General features: G+C 33.3%; 1 protein-coding gene and 1 long non-coding RNA gene across 3 annotated transcripts in view; one reads left to right on the top strand and one right to left on the bottom strand.

Annotated features, from left to right (window-relative positions):
* Window positions 1–19,343, bottom strand: part of LOC143217637 (monocarboxylate transporter 12) — a 32,509-nt gene that overhangs the window by 9,395 nt on the left and 3,771 nt on the right. The window contains exons 2-5 of the mRNA XM_076442136.1: window positions 8,817–9,073; window positions 1,957–2,083; window positions 1,090–1,269; window positions 26–189 (exon numbers count right to left, since the gene is read on the bottom strand). Of these exons, the coding sequence (XP_076298251.1) occupies window positions 26–189; window positions 1,090–1,269; window positions 1,957–2,083; window positions 8,817–9,030 (685 nt within the window). The 5' untranslated portion in view covers window positions 9,031–9,073. The remainder of the gene's footprint in view (window positions 1–25; window positions 190–1,089; window positions 1,270–1,956; window positions 2,084–8,816; window positions 9,074–19,343) is intronic.
* On the top strand, window positions 3,734–7,930 carry LOC143217643 (uncharacterized). Of its 2 annotated transcripts, XR_013010879.1 has the most exons (5): window positions 4,045–4,432; window positions 4,816–5,038; window positions 5,103–5,177; window positions 5,252–5,414; window positions 5,497–7,930. It is a non-coding gene; the product is annotated as an uncharacterized LOC143217643 (long non-coding RNA). The 2 variants fall into 2 exon arrangements; XR_013010880.1 differs by lacking the exon at window positions 5,103–5,177 and having other exon boundaries at window positions 3,734–4,432.

Genomic DNA, 19,343 nt, shown 5'->3' with positions numbered 1-19,343 from the left:
TTGACATTTAATCATGGCGAATTACCTGTCTCCTTCTTTTTATCAAGGGCTGGTTCGTCTATAGATAACGCGTCATTATCAATTCCTTCTTCCACTGGTACTTCGATCATATGTTCTTCCACAGGATGGTATAGCAAGGCGCAAACTAATGTATTTAGTGTAATTGCACCCATTATTAGCACAGCACCCCTGAAATGGCCCATTATTAAAATAACATGAATATTTAAGGAACTATTACAAAAGGTCACAGTAAGCCAAATGCTCGATTTTGGCCTAAAAAGTTTACATAGATTCCTCAAAATTTTAAGTATTATAAGATGGTAAATTAAGCAATTTTTCGGCATCCAATTTTGTATTAAATGAGCATAGTTACTCATTAAAAAATAAAATTACTTATTGCATTTATTTACGATAAAGCGTAAAACAGGTGCCACAACTAAATAAAATCATTAAAAATATAGAATTAACATTCTATCAAGAACATAGTAAGAGTTAAAATACTATTGTCCTATACCTCCCGTAATAAACTTTCTAAAAGGATAGACGATTTTTTGCGGTCCCTCTCGTGAACTGTTTGTTGTTCGACTACCCCGTCTCTCGTTCGGCACACATAATGCCCTCCCTCCCTAAACCCTTTAAAAAATTTTTGTGTTTTTAATAGTCACATTTGAACTAATTATTGTCTCTCTCTCTAGACTGCTGATTTTTATGCAAAATAAAAGCTAGATTCTTACTTTAATCACTTTAACAAGTTGATGACTTTGACCGAACATCCCTACTATCTACCATCAGCTGTGCAGTTCGTTGTCCTGACCGTACGTCATTTACGGCTGAATAAATGAGTAATTAAAGCAACTTCTGCTTCTTCTCTTGTTCGCGACTTCACCGCAACGCGACACCAATGCTACGCTCATTGTCAATGGACATGCTGTTGTGTTTCTCATTAATAACTCCGTAACAACGTCGAGGCGGACATTTTTGCAAATGAAAATGTCGCCTCAAATGACCTCAGAAACCGCCGCTTTCAAGAAAGTCGAGTATTTTTTTGGGACATTCTGTGGAGTAATAGTAACAGAATAGCATAGTTACCTGTATCCGAAACAGTCGAGTAAGTATTGCAAAAATGGTGGTAGAACGATGGTTCCAATCGCGCTGCCGGAAATGCACAGTCCATTTGCGACTCCTCGCAATTTTTCGAAATAAGCTGTCACGATGTACACCGTTGGTGGAAATGTGAGACCAGCACCGATTCCAACCATTAATCCATAGCTGTATTTGGAAAATGAATTGTTTATTGTTCAGCGAATATTCTTCCGTTGTTTTTGTATGTATACATCGAGCGTTCCAATTAGTTTGCTCTTGCAAAATATTTCTGTTACCACTTGTAGCTTTGACAACGATCTAATTAAAACGAATTTATTATTCATCATAATATGTACTATGAATTTGTTAATTCATTTGTTCTATTTTCATCTTAATTTCGATACTAAATATCAGCGAAGAGAAAGAAGTTTACCAGGAATTGACTCTTTAATGATTGGACTACGGAATATTACGCAAATTTACATTTCTAATGCATTAGTTAACATTTTTTTAAACATACATTTCGAGCTACTCGTCCTAGATAGTACTCTTGTTATTCCCAATATAAAACAGCTACTAATTGAAATTAATTATCAAAGATTAAATACATAAGCGGCGTCCGTAATAATGACTATAGCCGACTGGGTCAAAATGGACCCGGTCATCGTCATCTACGAGTCGATTAAAAGTGGGGCTTGCGTATACTCAAACGAAAGCTTATTTAATGGAGAACTTCTCCAACGACTATAAACTTAGTCAACTATTGCAATAATTGAAACACTCCATGTAAATACGTATGAAAGCTTTGTGAATTTTTCGGTAGTATCGGACACGCGCGCTTTGGCGATGTACCGACCAATTCTAGGACCGTACCTAACATACAAGTAGGAAACTGAGTTCGCGAAGTAACTCGACATCATTCCGCAAGCTGCAAATGCACCACCGATGATGGTTACCGTTTTGTACGAGTACCTTGTGGACAAGATACTGGACAAGGGACCTATAAAACATATCGTTATCATTTTTCTTTATACGGTGAAGGAGCAAAGTGTCTGTAAAAATATTCACTTATTTATGTCTACTCATATATCTGTGGTTGCCAGGAAAAACGCCGCATGTCACAATTTCAAAAAATTTCAGTTTATGCATTACTTGAGATTTATAGTATAGGATTTACGTCTTTATCAGAAAAAAAGTCATGAAAATAAATTCGAAAGGCTTAAAAACATAATGCAATTGAACCGATATCCTATGGCAAAGCATTAGTGGCCAAAACTTTAAACGGCAATATCTCGAAAGTGAAATTATGTGACATGTGGCATTCTTCCTGACAACCACAGATATACCAATAATGCAAAAATATCCTAGCAGGGAACATCAAATAAATGTAAAAATAGATTTGCGTTACGAATGATGCACTCTATCTGCACACAAAGTTTCGTAGTTTTCCTGGAACGATGTTTAGAAGCACTTTTCAATTTTTGACGCACTTGGTCTATTGACTATTGTTATTATGACCATTATTGTTATTTTTAGTTTTCCTGTTGTGTTAGAAAATTAGCGGGAAATTGTTGGTAACTTCGAAAGTGTTCATTAAATTTCTCATTTTAACCAGAAAAATGTCACGGATATATGTCGCCAACAGTTTGACAAACAAATCATCAGAGAACGAACAATTTTCATGCATATTTGCTTAATAATTAATCGCAAGTTAAAAAGTTTGGAACCGATCATTTTGTCTGGACCCGTAGTTCCAGCGTTAATCGACCGATATATTCGCAATTATAGTGAATCAAGATGCGCATTATGTATTTTCTCTATAAGCATGCTTCGTCGACCTTCATATTGTTGCGGCGCCATTTTCCATGGCGTTAGCACGAGAGGCCTTACTTCCTGTTGCACGTCGACCTGAGAGTGTTACGCTGCCAGAGAATAATATTAAACGAAGGTTCAAAAGTCTTATGCAATCTGCACGTATGAAAGTAATGTACAAGGTGTCTCCTTCCCATTTAACCACGCAATTATCGTCACATTTATACACTATTATAATAAAAAGTGTTTCCAATCAAACTTGTTCTGTTTCAAAAGTGACGTCTTAATGATTGACGCCATATTTCTTGAAGCTTTGAGACTTCTATTGCAGAATAGTAATTGATACTATACCCAGTAATTGCTCACAGCTCCGTGATTACTCTCTCAATCGCGCAGAGTTACAATCTCCAGTTAACACACAATGAAACTTTTCAGAATTACCGCTGACAATGTTAAAATATAATCGGCAGTGAAGAAATTATAGTTTTATCCTTCGCTGTGTGCACGACCATTAATAGTGAAGAACCTCCACTATCCTAAACTTTCTAGACATTTCACTATAACCGCAAATATGTATTTTGCACTTAATTTATGATGATTGGCACATTTTGCTCCACGCATTAAAATCTTTCGAGATCCAGCATGATCAATTAAAATATGAATCTTTGATAAATAGTCTTAGATAAAACTTTTCTGTAACGAAAATTATAATTTTCTATTGTTATAACAAGACAAAAATTACAGTAATACATATCCCAACCAGCACACATCGTCTCATAGATGTCTGTTTCATGTCGTCGTCCCGTCTGAACGTCTATGTCCCAAAGATACGTCTTTTAGTCGCCAAAAAGATATCTTTATGGAGACGTTGTTTTCACAGCAGAGGGTGAACGTCTTTCAGCTGTCTCATTTCAGTCGTAAATGCAACGTCTCCATAAAGGATATCTTTTTGGCGACTGAGAGACATTTTCCGGAGACGTTGTTTTTCCTACGCCGCCGGTAAAGAGTGGGGTGGAGTAGGGGGATACAGCTTCTAAGGAAGAACTTTTTTCTGTGCACTTTTTCGAAAAAAGAGCTCTGCATGCTAATCCGCAATAATACAGAGAGTATTTCAACGCAAAGAGCATTCGGAAAAAGTGTACAGAAAAAAAGTTCTTCCATAAAAATGTACACTTTTGTTGTTTACAAAGTTCCAAGAGCCAAATCCAAAAAAGGGCTCTGTACGGGACCCCGCAATAATGCAGAGAATATTTCAACACAAAGAGCATAAAAAAATATTGCTTCTTCGCGAAATGCGTCTTACCCGCGTGATCGAAAAAATCAAGCTGTTTCATATATTCTCCGTCAGTGTCTTTCCTGCGAGAAACATATCTGCTTCTCTGTCTTCGTAGTTCACCCCGAGTGGCGCTGTTGAAGTTACTATTTTTGGTCCGGCGCACATGGTCGACACCGGTCGACACCAGGTTTAGAGAAGTGTCTAATTGTATTAGTGTATTGTAATAGTGATAATTTATCCGACGAGTGTATATTTACAAAAGTAAGTACTTCCATTGCTGTTATTTGTTACCGTTAGTGTCTTTTGCTGATGCCCTTCCGCTATATTGCGCTATATTCGAAGTTTACTATGGGGTTGGCAAGAAAGTCAAAGAAAGTACTTTCGGTATTGTAAGGGGGTAGACTGCTTTTTCCAGGATTGCAAGGGTGCGGGATTGCAATTGATTGCAATCCTGGAAACGAGTCTACCGCCCTAATGTGTAAATAAGTGTGAAGTCAAAAAATGAACAAAAATTGGTCATATTTCCATTCCTTCATTCTATTTGCTATTTTTCTAAATATATTCTTTAATTAAATATATTTACGTCGTAATTACATATATGTTTAAATTAGTCTCTAAATTTTACCATACTTTTCAATTCTTAGAATATATACACACAAATGGAGATGCCTACAAATACATGGACCGTTGTCCAATTTTTGGCGGACGGAACGGTAGAAGCGGTGCTAAATAGTTGGCTGGAAGGCGACAAATGTTATTGGCCACCGGTACACAAATCAAAATTGAGCAACGCAATCCAACAATGTGAACTGCCTCAACCTTCGTGGGAGCACTTTTCTGTAAAGATCTTCAAAAACAGTACCTTTGGTAAGTTAAAGTAGTTACACACCATACATGTATAATTAAAATAATAATTATATAATGCTTCTAGACGGCTACACGAAGACTAGAAGAAAAGCAAAGGAGGCCGAAGAGACCAATGACTTGTTTAATAAATACACTTAAAGTAGCTGACGTTTATCTTTCATTTTCATTAAATTAACAGAATGTGATATGCTACATAACAATTTTTTATTTTAGGCAGCAGAAGTGCACAATACGGGGGGCACAACAGCTACAACTTTGCCAGGAAAGTCTAGGTATCATTATGACTGACGTGCTGGCATGGCAGTCTGCTATAGCTGATTGGGCCGGAAGGGCAAAAAACCGTTTGCAAATTATCGAACGGCCAGCCTTGTTATATGTAATTATCACCCTTATTTTAATATTATTATTATAATGATTATTCATGTGCAAATTAATAAACAAAGATATTCTTATTCAAGGTGCAGCGGAGAAAGCCAAAGTGGACGGCAGCCGCAAGAAACATGAACAAAGCGAGTGTGACCAAGTGATTTTAATTTCAATATATCTGTGGTTATCAGGAAGAACGCCGCATGTCACATATACTTCCACTTTCGATCACTAATACTTTGACATAGGAGGTTGGTTAAATTGCATTGTTGTCTGAGCCTTCCAAACGTGTTTCCATGACTTTTTTTCTGGTAAATATGTACAGTAGCGGACAAAAGTGTAAGACCGCTCTAAAGAAGACGATAACTTTTTTAATATTTTACTATACGATTTGAACTTTTTTGGGAAACTAGAGCAATTAGTTTACTAAAGGACGCGAAAAGAAATTTTTTCAAAAATTGCAATTGATCGGAATTGTTGAAAAAATACTAAAAGTTGATTGTTTATTTAAACATATCCTGAAAATTTCGTCAAAATCGGTCGACGTTGCAATGAGCTACAAACGTTTAAAGATGGTAAAAATTGCAGATTTTCGGCAATAAATCGTGAAAATCTGCAATTTCTACCATCTTTAAACGTTTGTAGCTCATTGCAACGTCGACCGATTTTTACGAAATTTTCAGGATATGTTTGATTGACACAGATCTACACAAAACGTGTTTTTTAAATTTTCAATATAGGTCCACATAAAATAATTAAAAAATCAACTTTTAGTATTTTTTCAACAATTCCGATCAATTGCAATTTTTGAAAAAATTTCTTTTCACATCCTTTAGTAAACTAATTGCTCTAGCTTCCCAAAAAAGTTCAAATCGTATAGTACAATGTTAAAAAAGTTATCGTCTTCTTTAGAGCGGTCTTAAACTTTTGTCCGCTACTGTAAATCCTATACTCTAAAGTCTAAAGCTCAATGAATGCATAAACTTGAATTTTTGAAATTGTGACATGCGGCGTTTTTCCTTACAACCACAGACATTATCAGTAATATTTTATTTTAATTTTTATATTTTTTAATTTTAGTATACAGGGTGAGGCGCCAGAAACAGGCCCCCTGAATAAGCATTAATCAGATATTAGTAGCTTTTTTGTAGATGGACGCGTAAAGGACATGTGAAGGTCAACTTAATTTTTTTAAATGGAATGAGGTATTTTTTAATACATCAATGATGCAGCTGGACCTATGTATGTCGAAAAGTTAATAGTTCAGGAGATATTTCAATTTAAATAACTCTAAAATACCATTACTGTCGTACTAAGACGTTACATAAGTAAGTAAACACTAACGTCTTAGTACGACAGTAATGGTATTTTAGAGTTATTTAAATTGAAATATCCCCTGAACTACTAATTTTTCGACATACATAGGTTAGTACTTTTTTATAACGAATGTCCAGCTGCAGCATTGATGTATTAAAAAATACCTCATTCCATTTAAAAAAATTAAGTTGACCTTCACATGTCCTTTACGCGTCCACCTGTAAAAAAATAATACACTACATAATGTACCCCTTCAGACCATGCAACTTCTGTATACAAAACTTTTTCGTGCAACGCATACTTTGGAAGTTATTTATTGGTGTGCAAGTTGCGTGGACCACCCTGTATACTGATTCTGATGTTTCAACTGTATATTTTATTTCAATTTTTATATTTTAATTTAAGTGTATTAATTTTAATGTTTTAAGTGCGTGATATTGTATTTTAATTTTAATACTTTATTTCTAATATATTAATTCTAATGTTTTAAGTGCGTGATATTTTATTCTGAATGTAGTATTTTATTTTACGCATACTTTGGAAGTTATTTATTGGTGTGCAAGTTGCGTGGACCACCCTGTATACTGATTCTGATGTTTCAACTGTATATTTTATTTCAATTTTTATATTTTAATTTAAGTGTATTAATTTTAATGTTTTAAGTGCGTGATATTGTATTTTAATTTTAATACTTTATTTCTAATATATTAATTCTAATGTTTTAAGTGCGTGATATTTTATTCTGAATGTAGTATTTTATTTTACGCATACTTTGGAAGTTATTTATTGGTGTGCAAGTTGCGTGGACCACCCTGTATACTGATTCTGATGTTTCAACTGTATATTTCTTTTCAATTTTTATATTTTAATTTAAGTATATTAATTTTAATGTTTTAAGTGCGTGATATTGTATTTTAATTTTAATACTTTATTTCTAATATATATTAGAATTTAATATATTAATTTTAATGTTTTATATATATTATTTTATATATATTTTTATTTTATAAATAGTACATATATTATTATAATAAACTATTTGTTCGTTTACTTTAAACTATTATCGTAAATTGATTTTTCCCTCCCACTCCCTTTTCGCATAAATACGTCTCTCTAACAAGCTCAAGAGACTTCTGAAAGTCGCCTAAAAGATGCCCGACAGAGTCGTGGAACATGTCTCTACAATGCCTGAAACACGACTAACAGTCATTCTCAAGACCACTTTAAGACAGGCAACTTTGTAACAAACGACCTTCCGGAGCCCTTGTAGAGACTTTCCGGAGACATTCGCAGACATCTTTCAGACATTTGAATGTCTAGCGGCAGACATCTTTCTGCTATCTTTGAGCTGTATCTGTGCTGGTTGGGATAGTACAAATACGAGTACAATAAGAGACAAAATTTATAATAGCAATATGTAATTTAGTTAGAGGTCTCTATTCTATTGTTTGGTCAATAGCTTTATCACATAAAAGTCACTTTCATAAATAAATTAAGCTAAATTGTTAAATATTATTTTTCCTTTGAGTTTAGAATTGAAAATTAATATTCCGATAAAAAGTGATTAACTTTTTAACGAATTGTTAAAATTGAGATAATTCTCCATGTCTCAGATGTACTATGCTAAATTTCAGGAACACGTTTATAACTAAATGTTATGAGGCGTTAATATGAATAAATATTTCAAAGATCACTGAACAGAAGGAATATTGCCAATTAAATATCTCTTTAGCACAAGACTTCCTTTCATAATAATAATAAATATCAATTAAATGACACATAATTATGCACTGAAAATTGATGCACACTTTATTCCATGAATTTAAGAATTTGTTAAGTGCGAAACTTGATTAATGTGTGTCCGAAGCTGTCACGTTCGCTAGTTTCTGCGCAATCTTGTATGCTAATAAACGAATAAATTTGCAATCTAGTAACAATAGAAGACAAAGCGATTAGTCCCAACTATCGACTGCTCTATTCCAAGAGAGAATGTTCGCATTAACGGCGATTTTTTCGCAACGAGTCCGGACAGTGGAGATTCTTATTGCGTTCGAGAAGCGAATGCGAGTTGCCGAGTACAGGTTCGTTTATTTACCTAACGAATTGTACAAGAAATAGCACAACGCGGGCATCCACGAGGCGGCGGTGGAGGACGCCTTGAAGACGTGGAGGAACTCGACAAAAAGGACGCCGAATGATTTCACTGTTCCTGGGATCAGAAAGTTGACGAGCAGGGCGGATGTTAGGACGACCCATCCCCATCCTCCATCCGGCGGGACCAACTTCGTTTTCTTAGTTTTCACTCCCATTTTGCCTGTGAGATCCTGAAGAGGGGCGCTTGACGATGTTGATCTGAAAACAAGACAGAAACATTAATTTTCTGTTCCGGCTGGTACCAGGCAGCAGAGTTGGGCAAACATTTAATCAACGATTGACAAATAAATTGCTACTTCAATCGTTAATCGCAATTCACAATTAAACTCCTACTTTAGTCGTTAATTGCGGTTAACGATTACAATTGAAATGAATCGGATAATTGATTAATGATTAACTGCTGAAATTTCGAAGTGAAATACGGAATCAAAACTGTATGAATACTGAAAAAAATGTAAAATGAGTTTTTGTTGAGATATATTTCTGTCAATTCTCCATCTCCGCTCTCTGTCTCTCTCTCTCTCTCCTTATTACAATTTATGGATAGACCGTGTGGCGATTAACTTCAACAATCGATTAAATCAATCTCCGATTTTTCGACGATTTCTTTTTTTAATCAACGATTTACGATTAACTTCATCAATCGATTGAATCAATCGTCCATTTTTCAATGATTACCTTTTTTTAATCGTACACATTAATCAATCAATCTTGGTTAAAATTTTAATTGATTAATGCCCAACTCTGCCAGGCAGGTATGCAGGCTTGGACTTTATATCCAAATAAATCATACGAAAAAAATATTATATTATCTTATTTGGAAACATTATCTGAAATAATCATGTGCTATTTTCTTTCTTCTTCTTTAATTAGTTTTTCGTGATTTGGAATTTATTGAAATAATTTCTCATTTTATTTAATCACATAGTTTTTCAAATAAAATACCAAACACTCTCCAATTCCGTCATGTCTCGAAAATAATGTGCAAAAACATTCAAAGATTTTAAAGGTACTGTAGTATTGTTTTCGACTGTAATTATGAAGAATACAAATTTTGATTTTGCATGAATAGCAACAGTTATTACTACACTGATGATTTTATGTATTTATTACAAAAATTAGTAGATAAAACCCAAAATAGTAGGAAGAGAAAAGGATTTAGAAGTATCAATATATGTATTATTATCGGCTTATTAAAATTTATATATTAATGGAAGAAACAAATATTCATTTGGTTCTAGTTTCTTGTAATTGACGCACAATATTCTTATTTCGTATGAAGATCCGTAGTCTACTTAGTATACAGTACACAGAAAGTAAAGTTTGTTTTTCGGTACACAGCGACCGGATGAACATTTAAGAAGTATGTATAATCGAGTGAATTAGTCAATGAAAAGTAGTTGAAAGTGTTTCCGTATGTAAAAACGTTAATTTTTTAACGAATAAACAAAATTTCCATGCTCCGGTATTTGGTACAAGGCTACGGGATAAAGTGAACGTGATTACAGCTATGTTTCCTGCGGAAAACAAAACATATCTTGTTTGCTATTCCCTTCGTGCTCGCATAATTCCGCATGAATGATTTTTTATTCTCTTTTTACGGATGATTACAAAAAGAACATCGCTCTATCAATAGCTATTGAAAATCGCTTGATATCTGATCCCCGTGAAAAAATTAACAATCAATTAACAAACTCTGTGTTTTGTCGCGTATTTGTTAAGGCAATAATTTGCTTTTGCACAAGGCTTACATAGCTGCTTTGCTGTGATTCGTTGGAAAGTAAGGTGAATTAATATTTTATCGAATGCTTATTATCTTGTCTTTGTGTTATGGTTGCGCAACAGTTATGAACGAGGCTGCATTCATTCATAGATAATTCGGAAACTGAAAGAAAAGTACGAATTTTCTGTTATTTGATTTCGACTTGCCAAACAAAATAATGGTTTATTTATACAATTTTATATATATTTATAGATAATTCTAAGAACGACTTACTGTTTTTAGTTTTGTTACGACAACTTTTCTTCAAACGAGACCTTTCGAAAAATTTGTTTGTTCATTTTTTTTAAATTTTCAAGATATCTAAAATAATTGAAACAGTACCAAAAAGAAAAAAATGTGTATAATGTGTTTATACATTAAATTGCCCAAAAGACACATAAAATACAAACAAATAAATCATTTTAACCAATGCAGCATCATTATTACGTTGTTATACAGTTTAAAATTGAAATGTTCATTAATATACAATAAAGTTAAGGAAATAATATATGCAATAACGTAATCATGATGTTATCCGAAGATCAAAATGATTCATTTGTTGTTTTATTTCTGATTAAGATTTTAAATTTGCATGAAGAGACTGTATTCTGTAATCGCAACCTGTTATCATGAAACAGCGATTCTCTAGAATTTATTCTCTTGTAAATCACCATACACAACACAGGATTGAATAAGAAAAATTGATCTTCCTAATACTAACTGGAAGATTGATTATTGCTCTTATCTGTTTTAGTATCTTGTACAGTATAAGGATACGTAAGTTCGAATTTTTTATTGGGTGCCAGCTGATTTCAATTACGTTCCAAAGCCTCTGTGAATCTTGCCGTCTTTTCATTGCGGGTTCTACGAATCGATTATTTTAATTGCCATTCAAGTCATTATAATTTCTTAAGCGTAGCAATTAGTTGTCCAGCTCACTGGATACCCCGAACGCCATAACCACCGGGGGGACCAATTAGAATAACTGATTACTAGACAGCGGATTTTATGCAATTATAAGAAAAATGGGTAGGTGTAATTTAAATAATTAAAAATATTAGACGAACTTAAAAATACTGTTATATTATTTTCAACCCGTTGAACATATTAAGAGAGAAAATAAATGTCTATGTCACTCCAGTTGGTTGCAAATCAGCTGGAATATTTTTATTTTGCATAATGATCCGCTGTCTACTGATTACACGTTTCGAAATTATAAAGATGCTCTTCTGCAACTCGTAACGTAAGATAAACAAACGCTATTGGAGAACTTGCTGTTTCTATGAGAGACGTTCTAGAATATACATAAATGAACAATTGGAAAATTATACTAAAATGTCAAAGAATATTTCTATACTTATTATTTTAACAAGTCTCAAATAATGAAAAGAATTTCTAAAACTTGTAGTTTTGTTTTTCATTCATCCATTTTTACCATAAATGCATAAAATCCGCAGTTTACAGATGAATAATAAAAAATTTCTTAAAAAATGTTTTCGCAGCTGATCAACAAGATCAATTACCTATTAAAAATATTATTGGGCCAATCAAAGTTTTAATTGTATATTAAGAAACACAGTAATGCCCCGATATACGTGAACAAAATGTACATGATATTTCATCGAGACAGTATTAAACCAATTACGTATCGTCTTCGTTTTTAATGATTTTTTAATCGAACTTTTGTCATCATGTTCGTGACATTTGCTGATTAAAACGAGCCCAAACACGACACTGTTTAAATCTAAATGAATTCGACAATTCGGATAAGCGAGGTCTCACTATATCATGGATTAAACAAGTAAAAATAATCCAAACTGCGTCGTGTTTGGTCTCATTCTAATCAGAAAAGTGTAGCGAATATGTTCATAAAAGTTTCATTCATAAATCATTGGAAATAAAATGGTTGTAGTTAATAATACAGACCCGAATCGCTGAGTCAAAGTAACTCGAAGGATGCACCATCGTCGAAAGAGCTTATTATATCGGCAATAAACGAATATATCTGGTTGGTAGCCGTTCGTGACGATACTCGGTCATTTCTGACGTGCATGAGAGTCGGCGGAATTTTTCGTGATATCACGAGACGTTAATTACCACGGAGCAATTGACACTTTGCTAAACACGCGTAAAAGTGCTAAAACTGCCCACGTATCGAGCAGCCATCCAGAAGATCTAATAGACACGTTTCCGCTGTTTGCGTTACCTTGTTTCTGGGTCACTCGAAAACCTCGACAGTCGAACTGTATTCAATTTTCACACGTGTTACATGCTGAACACAGATGTAGAAATTCGTTCAATGTCTTTCCACTCGAGCGATTACGAAACCGTTTCAAATTTCAATATTCTCAAGTAATATAATTTGACTGCAGATCTTTAGGCAAGACAGAAATCATCTACCATCAACCAAATACAATTGTCAATCTTCCTTAAATAATTTCAACATGGTCAAAATTATTCTGAAAGTCTTAAAATGCTTTCACTGTGTTTCGAACTTCATTTGTTTCATCTTTTTCAACAACCAGTTTTCTGGTTAAAATCGTAAATGCTTATGCAGTCTCACCATTCTGTCAATTTCGTACGTTTTTGACTTTTTCAAATTCATCGACAATATAGGGGTATGAGGATAAAAAGTTATTATTATATTTCTACACGTTTTCTCGGTGAAAAAAATGAGTAAATACTCAAAAAGGGGTGCTTCATAGTATTTAAAAAAAAAACTGTAAAAATCACCTTATTTTTAGTGTTGACAAACGGAAAAATGTGCTTATACGACCTTCGGTGACCTTGAAGGTCTCGGTGTTGCAGGTCGTTGAATTCGTCTTTACAGCAGCTATCGCGTACATGCAAATAAGATACTGCATTCCGTTCCGACAAAAAACAAGATTGACCTTCGTACCTTATTAATTCTTTTCGTCAGAATAAAATTAGTTTTTACTGTGCACTATAAAAACAAACACCATCTCAGTGGAGAAGAGAATTAGACAAATTCTGAATGAATCATATTATGTTTTCTGAAAGCAGATACACACAAAACTCTATGTAGAGCATTCATCGACTTTCCTGAATGATGTAAAATTTATTCCTTCATGATTTTGGAAATTTATAAGGTGTACGTATGTAAATTTTATTTGTCTGGTATAATAAACATATAATTCATTGTACGGAAACATTCAGTTCATAGTTCACATGAAATTGAAGTAATAGTTAACTGAATAGTGTTATCACTTTTGATTTTGTAATTTTAATATTTAGAGTGATTTATGAAAGTTGTTTGGAAACAAAAATGATTCGAGTTAACAATATCTGCAAGTTGAGAACGAAATGATGATTTCGCTTGTATTCTTCAGCAAATTTTCCCAAAGAAGCTGAACGATACATATCTAAATTCGAAACACAGAAGCAAGCGAGTAATGCATCACATTAATTAGTGGATTGCGCGTCTTCATACTGTTTTCTAAAAATAATCTATCAGGTTAGAATAAAAGCAAAATTTATTTCGACAATTAGAAGATTTCTAACAGCAAAAATAAAATTAAAAATGTTAATATAAATATGATCTTATATTTTTTTTAAATTTGTAAATAGTCCATGGAGATCTACAAACAACTATTCAAATACTATTGTCTTGAGGAGCAAATTAAGAGTATCCGATAAAAATGTAATAAACGTTTCACAAGAATTCCAATATGTTTAAATTATAAAACCTCGACAACAACATGTTTTCTTGTCTGTTAATTCTGGAGTCAAAGATCTACATGAATGAGTCAGAGGTAAATTAATTTTTTTTGCAGTATGCAAAAATGTAAAAACGTGATTATGAAGAAAAAATATTTAAAGCATCACACGATTCACGGTTTATATTAAAGCAGAATTTATTTTTAAACCCCGAGCAAAATAACAAAAATATGTAAATCCGAAAACTGAAACTTGTCTTTCATTCCCCACTAAATAAGATAATAAAAATAAGAAGAAATAAGAATAGTCTTTTAGGGGACCATCAATAATTAAAATAATAAAATATTCTACAATCAAGGCTGACCATTTTCAACATCCTTAAAATAGAATTTATTTTACGTGTTGCATTCGAAGATATTTTAACTTATTTTAATAAAAACTCTCTAGTAGTAACTCTCTTAAGACTTCTTCATAGTTCTTGGTGCAGTTGATTTTTGATTCGCACATTTCTCCTTTTTTTTGTAAATTAAAGTAGTTGAAAATGTGAAGGTGGTAGCACAAATTATGTATTGCAGAAATGGGTATGGAAAAATGACTGCCACGGCCTTGTAGTTAGAGATATTCAGCTCAATTTTTCAGCAAATACTAATCAAACATCACACAATAAGACGTATATACTGAATTTAAAAAAAAAAAATAGTTGTACATATAAAAAAATTGTCGAATTTCTCTTATGCATCGACCATTAAACTAACATTACTTGGATGCATAAAATCCTCGATTTAGTGATCACTATCGCGTAAATTAATGACGCTGACGTGCAATTTGTACATTTCGTGATGTATAAAAATTGCAGTGTTCATACTCTTGTGTCCGACTGTCAATGTTAATGGAATGAGGAAAATGACACGCGCGGAAAACAAGTGTCGCACGGGTTTCTCCGGCGCGCCGCGCCGTGTCTTGTCGGAGCCTTCCCGAAGACGCGTGTATTTCATTCTTTTGTATGAACACAAATCGTTGTGAATCATTTTCATAAAGGTCAGATAACGTTAGACGAAGAAATACCTCTGTCAAGTTACTGGCAGCGGTGTTCGGCCTGAGGCGGACATGAGCATTTTAAATTGCCGGCGCTTAAACGCCGCGCCGCTCGAAACGAGCCTCTAAGAACGCGGGGAACTTCTTAAAGATCCTCTTAAACGAAAACAAGTCTCCGGAGACTCGTCCAGGTATTTGCACCGAAACACGGATATCTAAAAATAGCAATTACGATGATCTTCAATTCGACAACACTTGTATGGAAAACATTAAACGCGCTTGCCGTTGCTTAACTGGACATTTATGCAAAATGAAAACAGACATTTATTTCTTTTCTTGGAACTTGCGATTAGTTGAAAATACTACAACAGTATTTTTAACATTAGAACTAGGTGGCAAATAATCATTCCGCGAGAAAAATTTTTCAAAGTTTTTGGAGACACTAGAATCTGCAGTATTTTGAGGAAAAATTGGTCTTCGGTTTCCCACCGGTTACACGGCGTAAAAATATCTCAGAGGCAAATGAAAACTGCTTTACGAAAGTAGAGGCTTCAAACTTTAAAATGAGCCCAAGCTTATGGTTGTACTATTTGTTTTCACGAAATTATCGCAACGTGTGTATCGACAATTTTTTTCGAGAAATGCAGTGTTCAAGTACATCTTGAAAAATTGTTAAAATTATAAATAAATGCACTCCTGTTGTATAAAATAGTATAAAACGATCGATTTTGTTAAATCCTATTCGGAATCTGCAGTCTAGAAATAAGCAATTCGAAAATTTCTGAAGTTCAGCCAGTTTTGTGATTGATTATATTAAATAAGGAAAACCACTAAACAAGCATAATAAATTAATTCTGTGAACAATTCACGGTACACAGTTTCGCGTGATCCGAGTTTCCGTTCTACTCCAGTTCTATCGAACATCTTCAAGGTCGTTCGTGTTCAGCCAAGGTCACGCTGTGATTAGGTCGTTGCCCTGATCGCGAGGAGCACAATAACGATCCACGCCGACACGTCTTTTGCTTTCTTTGAAAAAACAGGGTCCGAAACCATCCAGAAATTTATTACGCGGAAATGGCGGCCGAAAACCATTCTCTACCTTCTGGTTTGTGAATTTATGACAACGATAAAATGTTATACCTTTCGACAATTTAATACTTAATTCATAAAGTAAACGAAAAAGGCAAATGCGAAGAGGACAAAATTTATAATGTATAGTCTAAACTATTCTTATTTATTACTAGTCTGCGGAACTTTATGCAAAATAAAAATTGTTTGCATCAACTGCAACAAACATGGGCCAAGTAATAATTTCTTTCATTCTTTAATAATGTTCATAAGCTGCAACTAATACATTGATGTTCTTTTTTTTTTAATTTGTCCACTGTTTTAAATTGCAACTACCAATTATTGTCATAAATGCATAAAATCTGCAGTCTATTTATTACTTAACTATATTCTAAACATTTTCGTATAAACGGTACACACCAAAAATTTATTCTTATTCACTGTTCAACGCTTCTTATTTATTACGTCATGTGCAGCTTCTTGCAAACAACAAATACCCAAAATAATGAAACAACGTAATAACAAAATATTGTTAAATTTCCGGAAACTGTTACGTCCGAAAACTAACGTTTGCTTGATAATGTTTAAATAATCGTGTCCGGACAATGTAAACGTCTGGCTCGGTCATATCGGCCATTAATTCGTAGAAGATTATATTTAGCAGGGGATCTCGTCGAATGTCTTATTTATGAAAGTAATTTAATCATCTTCGGAATCAGTTAAATCGCTGTGCGAAGGCTTTTCAGCCAGCAACAAATCATTGAGTCATTAGTGTCTGTGCTCCTTGAAAGCTGTTTATACCTGTACACGCAAGCATGTCAATATTTGCGGGCATTATTTCAAAGCTAAAAACGCCCGTTTCCATGGAAGGCCGTTAATACCGTCGAGAAAGTTGATTAGCCATTGCCGTAAACCTTTTATAATTGCCGCTCGTGCCGTAAAATATTATGTCATACGTTCATTGTCACGTTTGCTTCCTTCAAACGTCTGCAAACATGCTACTGTCACTTCCTCGTGCGGAAAATGCTATGTGGGCTTTATTGAAAAGATTATATTTAGAAAATGTTACTATATAATTGATTTTTTAATCTAACAAATAATTCTTTCACTGAACATTCATTGCAAATGTTATTACTAGACAGCGGATTTTATGCATTTATGACAAAAATGAGCAGCTGTAATTTAATTCCTATCAACTAGACATACATATTAAGAAAGAAAAAAATTTTCTATTCCACTACGGTTCGTTGAAATTCAGATAGAAAATTTTTATTTTGTATAAAGTATCCGCAGTCTAGTTATTACAAATCAAACATTACTATACTCTAATTGATTCTTTTAATTCAACAAATAATTCTTTCAGTGAAACTTCATTGAAAAGCCTATGTATGTAAAGATTCTCGTGACACAAAGAAATTTTCTAATCGACTTTGACAATTGTAAATAAATAATCAATGGTTTGTGGGTACTGCACTGTCGCAGGTGCTCGTGGTAGTGGAAAATTAGAAATAAGTCGGTCAAATCGTTTCACAATCGTTCGCAAATAAAATGTTCATCGCGGGGAGAATAATATCGTTGGTAATTTGCCGACAGCGTGGTATTATTCGCGAGTGCACGTGACATTCAGTTGCGTGCGAAAGCAATACTGAGAACAATTAAAAATTGTAGGCAAGTTGCATCATTCGAATGCAATTAATCCTTCGGCAAATTAAATAATAGGTTCATGTAAATGTGCGATCATCGATAATAGCACATCCAGGTAAAATCTATCACGAAATAATATAGTATATGTATATGTAGTATATAAAATGATCTAGTGCAACGGAAGTATAGGAAATTATGTACAGTCGGTTGCAAAAGTTTACATAAAAAAGGATGGAATAAGCAAAGATTGTTAGATTGTAATTAATACAATTTCGTACTATTACTATTATTGTTATATTTATTTATGATAGCATTAGGCTCCAAATTAATTTCCAAAATTACTTTAAAAAATGATATACAGCATAGAATCTCAATTAGTAAATGTTATTAATTTACACTGCATTGAGCTTAGGATATATGTATGTGTACTGAATTATAAATACTATACATATATTGCTTAAATACTGAAATACCATAGAATGATTTTTAACACTGAAAATTTTATAGCCACACAATTTTGTAACATTTCTTATTATCGTTGTATATAAAAATGATATATTTTTAATCATCTATAATATATATGAATAAATTATTATTATACTAGATTGTTTTATGAAATTGTTTTAAAAAATAATATACACAATAGAACTTCGCTGTTGCATCATACATGAATATAAATTATTATTATACTAGATTGTTTTATGAAATTGTTTCAAAAAATAATATACACAATAGAACTTCGCTGTTGCATCATAGGCTGCACACGATTGGTCAGTGAGATATCGTTCAATTAATTTTCTATTCATTCAGAAATTCAATATTCGTTCGGTATTAATTAAAAAGCTTCATTAAAAAGTATTTGCCTATTGTATTCGCGATCATTAGCTATTCCCTCACTGTGTACGATGAATCTTTATAAATTTTGCTTCCTCACTGTGATTTAACGGAAAAAAATATTAGCATTTCCCGGAAAACGTTATAAAACCTGAAGCGCCTTTGCCTCGTCGGCAACATTAACATTATCTGATTTTATTGGAAACAATTGCAACAATTAATTCTGATCCAGTCTTGAGATTAATTTGTCTGAGACAAGAAATTGTACAAGAAACAGTTTTTACGTTCCAGTTGATTAAAGATAAATTACCATTACCTTATTATGTTCTGTTACTGCGAATAAATGCTAATTAATATGGTATTAAGATTGATTATTAGATATTTATAAGATTGTTATAAATCTTCTTCAAATTGTCGTTATACAATCCCGTTAACTGTACATTTTGC

The sequence above is a fragment of the Lasioglossum baleicum genome, chromosome 17, assembly GCF_051020765.1.
Source record: "Lasioglossum baleicum chromosome 17, iyLasBale1, whole genome shotgun sequence".
NCBI classification, from domain to species: domain Eukaryota; kingdom Metazoa; phylum Arthropoda; class Insecta; order Hymenoptera; family Halictidae; genus Lasioglossum; species Lasioglossum baleicum.
Note: the sequence above shows the minus strand (reverse complement) of the source record. Positions and strands in the feature narration are given on the sequence as shown.